The sequence below is a fragment of the Penaeus vannamei genome, chromosome 12 (genome assembly GCF_042767895.1).
Source record: "Penaeus vannamei isolate JL-2024 chromosome 12, ASM4276789v1, whole genome shotgun sequence".
NCBI lineage: Eukaryota > Metazoa > Arthropoda > Malacostraca > Decapoda > Penaeidae > Penaeus > Penaeus vannamei.
In genome coordinates this window covers 13,445,112-13,453,560 of record NC_091560.1, presented here as the reverse complement: position 1 = coordinate 13,453,560, position 8,449 = coordinate 13,445,112, and the positions used below count along the sequence as shown (strand labels likewise).

The window sequence follows — 8,449 nt, the reverse complement described above, 5'->3', positions numbered from 1 at the left end:
GACTGCATGTGTGTGTATAAACACGGTAAAGTTACCCGACTGACTATACATTCTATCATGTAACAATACGCTAACAATAGAACCGTGTATTTTCCCTTGCATAGTGCGACTCTCTGGCACACTACCCTTCCATCCCAACCACGCCTAAAACACTTTCTTCTAGTACAGAGACTCCCTGCTCCCCTGCGGCGCACCCTTGCCTCCGGGCCGAGCACATCCCCGTCTCCTCCCAAACTCAGCCAAAGCCAACATACAATTTTCAACTACACAGCACTATCACACTAATGGTCTCTAAGCTATGCAAAAGCTATGGTAATGGGCTTCAAGTGAACTAAGAAGACATACAGTCCTATGAATTCTCATTTATAAACACGAAATATGAGAGAGAGAGAGAGAGAGAGAGAGAGAGAGAGAGAGAGAGAGAGAGAGAGAGAGAGAAGAGAGAGAGAGAGAGAGAGAGAAAGAGAGAGAGAGAGAGAGAGAGAGAGAGAGAGAGAGAGAGAGAAGAGAGAGAGAGAGAAAGAGAGAAGAAGAGAGAGAGAGAGAGAGAGAGAGAGAGAGAGAGAGAGAGAGAGAGAGAGAGAATTGCGTACGTGCAACTGAGAAAAAAGACGCAACTCAAAAACTATAATGAAAACACACGCCGTGCTTGGCCGTCTTAACAGAGCATTTATGAGAGGGATGAAAGGAGTCGCCTGAACGTGCATAAGCGACCCGGCAGCGTCTCCCGTGGCGTAGCATGAAGCCGCAGCCCAGGGGAGAGGGACAGCCCCGAGGGCAAACGGCGGCAGACGAGCGGGAAAACGGAAGTAGCCGCGCAGATGCCACATTCCTCCTGATCAATTTGCGCAAGAACACTGATCACTAGACATGTGTTTTTCTATACGGGGACTCGAATTCGCAAACTTTCTTAAGATTTTTTTCTGTTGTTTAACCAACGCATAGATACTGGATAATACAACATATAGAAAAACAAATTTTTGTTCACTTCCACAACTTTATAAGTTTCTATACATACATATATATATAATATATATATATATATATATATATATATATATATATATATATATATATATATATATATATATATACACATACACACACACACACTTAAAGAGAGAAGTGAGAAAAGAGAAAGACAGCGTGAAAGACAGAAATAAAGATATCAGATGACGTTCCCACTAAAAGCAAGTGAAATAATTCAAGGCATGATGATTTATGCAGCCGCAACAAAACAAGCTCGCAGATTACACAACGCAAAAACAGGTACAGGCACGCGCTCGCTGCCTCTGCCGCCGTCTTGGTTTTCAGGGGGAATGGCGGGTTTGAAAAGAGAAAAAAGAAAAATCCATATCTCACAAAAAATCTGAACAAAGGCCGTTTTTGCTATTCCGGGTTACATACAACCTACTATGTCATCCTATCGTACTCACTTGATTTCTATTATTTATTTCACTATCATCCATTTTTCTCGTTTACTTCGTATATCATACTTCCCAGTTTCCTTTGTAATTTCATTTTTCCCGATTTCCATAAACCGTGCGTCCCCTCCGTGTACTGATGGCAACCAACCCCTTTCATAGCCGTTCAAATAATCAATGTTCGCCTCGTCCTCATCAAGCGACTGCTCTTGGCACGCATGAATCACGCATCATTATACTTTAGTAACAATTAGTGCCCATCTCGAGAGCGCCGATGACTCACGTGCCAATTAACATAAAAATAACCCTCGTTCGCCCAAGGGACTGAACAGGGCTCTCTAATGCACTCCCATCCCTCCCCCTCCTCCCCTCCTCCCCCTTTCGTCCTTCGATCAATCTAAATAAAAGGACGAAGAAGGAGAAAGAGAAGAATAGGCGAAAAAAGTACGCCTCACATCCCTCTTTTTCGCGTCCCCTTCCTTACTTCCCCTCACTCCTGGTATCAAAGGGTAAATTGGCGGCACTCCCTCGCAGATTACTTGGGGAGGAGGGGAAGGGAAGGGGAAGAGGGGAGAGGCGACTATAGGGGGGAGAGAAGAGGAGTGGGGAGGACACAGAAGAGGGAGGAGAAGGAGGAGGAGGAGGAGAGGGCAAGAGGGGGGGGGTATTCAAGCCATACAGGTTGTTTTATGGTTCCCCCATGGATGACTCATCAACGTGGGAGATGGGTGAGGGAAAGAGGGGAACGGGCAGGGGGAGATATTACGCGAATCGGTTGAAAGGGCGCAGAGCCGGAGGGATGGGGGTGGGAGGGAGGGAGAGAGAGGGAGAGGAGGGAGAAGAGGGAGAAGAGGGAGAGGGAGGGAAGAGGGAGAGGAATGACAGAGTGAAGGAGGCGAAAAAGAAAGGTCCGTCGGCGGGCGGGACGAGGCTCTCAAGAGTATGAAAGGAGACAGAATGGTCGGACGAGGACGAAGGGAAATGGAAGGATGAAAAGAAGGATAAAGAGTGAAGGAGGAAGAATGCGTAAAATGAGTAGAGAAGGACATGGACAACGGGAAACGATTAAAGAACGACACGGAAGAATAATTAATAAGTCAAGGATAAAATGAATTCACGAATGAGTAAAGAAAGATGGAAGATACTCAATTCAGAATCAAAATAATCAAACTGTATCCACACGAAAAAGAGAGAGAAAATAAACTAATAAAACAAACGGTTGCGTAAAATAAAATATCACAAAGAAGATGAAATGCAAAACATAGCAGAGAAGAGTCACAAAAGGAAACCCACCGAAGTATCCACCGCAAGGGATGGGTAAAAAGGTCAAGCGAGCCGGGAAGAATGCGCCGAAGGAAGGGTGAGATTACGTAAGGGAAATAGAAGTGTGAGGGTCAAGGCTAGGGGGAAAGGGGCGAAGGGTGGCTGGTGCGCGAAAGGGTGCGGCCGCAGAATAACCGTCCAAGACAAGAAATCTATCTCAACAAAAACTAAAATATCGCAAACGTAAAATGCATACAATAAGTTAAAGACGCAACACAAAATTCATGACAAATTTCATGCCAACCAGACGATCATTATGTAAACTTATAGACTAGCAATAACGAACACTACTGAATCTAACTCGACAGACGAACCATAACGAAAGCTCACCCTGTTCTACGTGCTCTCTGTTTCTCTCGCATCGAAAAGCTCTAATCTACTCCACTTAACTTCATCTTCTCAACCCAACCCTTAAATTGGTCATCCTCCTACTCAATCTTCTCATTTCAATCAATTACTCAACTTATTTACTTACGTAACTACCTACCTACCTATCTACCAATCAAGCAACCAACCTACATACAGACACCCACACACGCACACACATATATATATATGTATATATATGTACATATATATATACACACACACACACACACACACATTATATATATATATATATATATATATATATATATATATATATATATATATATATATATACAAAAAAAGTAATTTCTTTCTCTGTGCCCTCTTTCTTTTTCCAACCCCAAGAAAAAGAGCCGTCTTGCACGTCTTTTAAAAACCGCTGTCCAAAACCTCAACATTTCCTCCGAGCTTCGAAATCCCCCTCAGAGGTTGTTTTGTTTTCTTGCGACTTATGATGCTTCCCGATTTTTCCTTTTTGTTTCACTCCTTTCTTTCTCTCATTCTCTATATTTTTCTTTCTTTCCTTTTTTATTTTCTCCTGAGATCCCCTTCGACAAGATAATGTCATAATTTCACGTGTGGGGGGACTATCTGAATACAGGAGAAGACGAAAGTTGGATAATGGGAAAAGGAAAAGAAAAAGGAGGAGGAGGAGAAAATGGGAAGACAGAAGATATCGAGGAAGGCGAAGAGACAAAGGGGAGAGAGAGAGGAAGAAGAGGAGACATGGGGCATCAGCTGAGATACAAGCAAAGGGGGATGAGATGACACGCTCCACTGAGAGACGGATGTTCATGTCCCCCCTCTCTTTCCCTCCCTTCTAGGTGGTCCCGTGGGGTATTTGGGGAAAGGGGAAAGGGAGGGTCCGGCTGCGGAAAGAAGAGGAGAAAGCAAAGAATCAGGACATGAGACGAGAAACAAAGAAAAGACAAGATATTGGGAGTCTATAGTAAGAAACAGAAAAAAATAGAGTAAAGCAGAATGCGGAGGATAAAGAAAACGAAGGCAAGCAATAAAGGCATAAGGGCAAGAAACGAGGAGACAAAAGCAGGAAACAAAGACACGCGGGCACCGATCGATCCTTGCCAAAATTAAGTCCCCCATGGCGAGTCTTCCCGCGGACGTGTTTCCAACCACAATAAGGAGCCTTGCCAGCGTAACCTGAACACTAATTGGCGTACAAACATCCAAAAGGGCCAAAGGGAAATAAACCATATAGGTACAGGCGACGAACTCGGAAAGAAAACGGCACAAAAAGGGAACTAAAAGGTGTCAACAATAATACCAAGAGAGAACACCAGGGCGGGAAGGACGTAGCGCCGGGAGCGGAGAGGGAAATGGCGAGACGGGGTAAGTGGGCCTCCTGCGGATACCAAGTGTGAGCACGGAGGACCTTGGAAGTAGTACAAACCGAGAGTGGGGGGAAGGATAGATAAAACATGATGGCAGAAGGTGAATGTGGAGAAAAGGTAGCAACAACATGGAGACGAGAAGAGAGGAAGGGAAGAAAAATCGTATGGAGAGGACACAGACGCCACACACTACTCGACTTACGACGGAGCATCAGTTTTCCTGCTGCTGCATTGCCTCCGGATATTATCAACAATTTGCGCACTCGAGGACGAAAAAATCCATAAGGGGGGGGGTCCTAACCAGAGATGATTGCAAAAGCCTGTTGCGAGGCTTCCACATTTTCTTTTCAGCACCAGTTTAGCTCAAGTTATAAATATGACAAGTTATAAATGCAATAGGCTTGCATTTACCTAAGGTACAACTCGCCACTATCATTAACCTTCACACAAACACACACACACACACATGTATGTGTATGTGTATGTGTATGTATGTATGTATATATATATATATATATATATATATATATATATATATATATATATATATATATATATATATATATAAACACATACACACACACACACACACACACACACACACACACACACACACACACACACACATATATATATATATATACACACATATATATATATATATATATATATATATATATATATATATATATATATATATATATATATATATATGAATGAATAACCTCTCCGATCGGGATTCGAACCCTCGTTTTGTAAGCAGGTAACTAGACGACAGACGCTCTAACCGTGTAGCTCCATATATATATATATATATATATATATATATATATATATATATATATATATATATATATATATATATATATATATATATATATATATATATAACATACTGAAGGATACAATCTCCAGTGAAGACAGCAGGCTTCCTCGCCCCGCCAGGCGACGACGAGCGCGACCTGGGATGACCAGCAACAAACATGTCGTCACCCTGGATAACCCCTCCTCCCCTCCCCTCCCTCCCCTCCCGTCGCCACCCTCACCCGAGCCTCGGTATCGCCTTACACGCCTCGAGGGGCCACGTCACTGGTGTATACAACTCCTCCCCTTCTCTCTTCTAGTGTTCCCCTAATGTATTGCTTTAATAAGCGTCATTCACATCCTCCACTCGCCCCTCGTGTCATGCTCGGCGCCTCATCTCGATTCTGAATCAGTCCAGCTTCCACGTCGCGCGCCAAGGTGGACGTCGGTGGGAGTATCTCCTTCCACGTTTAAGACTCAATCAAGAGGAACACGAAGAGCAGAACTTTAAGACCCAACTGTTTCACTTTTAATGCCGGATGCCTCGTCGTTTTAACGATCGTGCTCTTTCCGCATCCATAAACAAAAATTTCCCCTTCGCAATCCTCGTTTCAGATTTCCACAATAACTTCTTTCTCCGAGCATTGAATTTCCCGATGGCTTCCTGTGCCTCTTGTATTAAGATGCCATTCATGCATACTCCACCGCATTGTTTCCTTTATACAGTTCTATCAGGTTCTCAGAATATCAGCATCTTTTAGTCCAACTCGCCAGCGACTTGTAAAACATTAGGTATTCAACTAAAAGCAAAACATATTTTAGCATCGCAGTAATTCGTGAATACTTAGCGATTCGTTTGTTATATAAAGCCTATGAACTTTTCATTACGTCCGTCGTTATCTAGCAGATGCTACGATTAACAGGCACTCCAAGAAATCACTATTTGACAAATCGAAACGTCTAAACTCCTAAGGGTCAAACCGCTCCATATATCGACATTTCTGCTTTCTCACCAACACTCGTTTCAAGGACACCCATCCCAGCTATTACCTTTCTTCATCCGTGCTTTGAATGACGCTGTCCCGATCATAAAGAGACCCTTCCTTCACAGACGTGCTCAAATCCTTACCTAAGCGGAGATCATTGGCATGTGTGTGGGAGGGGGGTAGTAAGAGGGGCATAATGAAAGTACTCTTTAAAATTCTAAATCCTCTCCCTCGCCTCGTGGACTTTTATTTCCCTATGAGCGTCAGCGAGACGGGGGGCAACGGCGCTCCCACGACCCGAGACATTACCGAGAGGGGCGAGGATATCGCTAACAAAACATGGAAAGAGGGGGGGGGAGGGCTAGGTCTAAATAAGTACAGACTTGAATAGACCTTGGAAAAGGGGGGTGACGTGGGGGTCAAAATCTACGATAACCGAAGCTTTAGACGGTCGCATAGGAAATGGGAAAATGAATCAGCTTTTAAATATTCCTTTCCTTCTCTCTATCCGCTTAACATGTTTTCTAATTCCTCAAATATCTCTTTCTCTCCATCTCGTGGCCTTTCATCCTATCGGCATCCATCTCTCTCAAATCTTGTACCACCTATCTCTGTCTCTCTCTGGTTCTGCTCTCTCTCTCTCCCTCTCCCACTCTCTCTCTCTCTCTCTCCCTCTTCCAACTCCTCCTTTCCTCTCTGTCTCCCTCTCGCCTTGCGACGTCACCGCACTATCTTCGCCTTCGCCCAACATCCAAGCAGGAGCAAGCTGCAGGTATGATGTCAAAAATAGATCCAACACAGCCAGTCTTGCGGTCGAGTTCCCATGATGGATACAGTTAGAGAGACCACGTTGGCTCTCTCCCTAGGGCGAGGAAATGTTTTTCACAATACATCAACTCTGAGTATGATCTGCGATGTAGATATTAAATGAACAGGCCCTGGCTTAGGTTTTTTCTAAAAAGAGGTAATGAAACAATCAACTATTTCCCCTTACATACAAACGATAACCACATGGACCACAAACGGATACGGAAAACGATTTGTCGAACTAACATAGAAGCCAAGATACCATTAACCTACATAACCATATACAAAAGCCTGTCTACATCCACTCCATACGCTTTCTTCAAGTTTCCGGTCGCTTACTATCCCTCGCATCCCTTTCGTAGCTGTAACTTCGTAGGGGGTGAGTGTTACCAGACAGGGGGTGAATCCCTTTAGGCCCTACCTCTCCCATCTCTAAAAACAACTTCTCACGTGACAAATATATATTCCCCTTACAACCAACCCTCCTCCTCCATAAATAAATAAATAAACAAAATAAAAATTATCTACTCTATACCTCATTTACAAATCTAAGATATGTTTCCATAGTCATCATCCTGACGTGATGTAATGCAGCCCCGTTTTGCAACTGCGTATTGCTCTGCCTGTGTGCGCAACTGTCAGAGGTTCCGTAATCTCGCTGAAAGGCAGTTTTCTCAAGCCTTTCACAATCCCAAGCGACATCTCGGCATTCGGTTTCCATATTCATCTAATGACAATAATACTGTAGGCTAAAACTGATTTTGCAAGTATCTATGCTAATCTAGCTTGGAAACGTAAGATTATGTAACCTGTCGGAAAGCTGTTGCATATTCATGTTCAGGCACTTTAATATGAACCTGTCACTTCACCGGTCTTTCAATATCATTGATTTTTTCGCCGCACCTTCAGACTACCCTCATCAGTTCAGCCGTCTTAGACATGGGCAGGATTTTTAAAGCTATGAAACTCAAAATGAACGAATGAAGTGTACTGACCTGTCTTCCATCCAGAGTGTAGACTTTTCTGACGGCGCCCGTGTCGAGCTTGATAGCGTGCGTAATGTCCGAGAGGACCTGCTCGAGACTCCGAGCGGTGCGGCGGTTGAGCAGGATCCGGACCGCCTTGCGTGGCCGGATTCCATTTCGGATCACTGTGACGAGCTTCGGTCGGATGAAGTCCTTCGGGGAATCCGCCGACATGGAGGAGCCCATGAGGCTGGGAGGGAGTTCGTTGCCGGGCGTGGATGCCGGAGTGACGTGTGTAGTTCGCGGAGACACATGCAGCGCCTCGTTGCGCCGTGCGGTCGCCCGCCACTGCGGCAGACGCGCGCGGGTGTATTCGAGGCGTTTAAACGTCTCGGAGGAGGACACCACGTACTCGCCCG

The 8,449-nt window shown here is 44.4% G+C and overlaps 1 protein-coding gene across 21 annotated transcripts in view; it reads right to left on the bottom strand.

Annotated features, from left to right (window-relative positions):
* Positions 1–8,449, bottom strand: part of LOC113804688 (serine/threonine-protein kinase DCLK1) — a 104,533-nt gene that overhangs the window by 51,523 nt on the left and 44,561 nt on the right. For all 21 annotated transcript variants that reach the window (XR_011398881.1, XR_011398885.1, XR_011398882.1 and 18 more), the window contains exon 2: positions 8,061–8,449. This exon is cut by the window's right edge and continues 460 nt beyond it. Coding sequence is in view for 14 of the 21 variants with exons in the window: in XM_070127896.1 (XP_069983997.1) it covers positions 8,061–8,449 (389 nt within the window). In the remaining 7 variants the exon portion in view is untranslated. The remainder of the gene's footprint in view (positions 1–8,060) is intronic.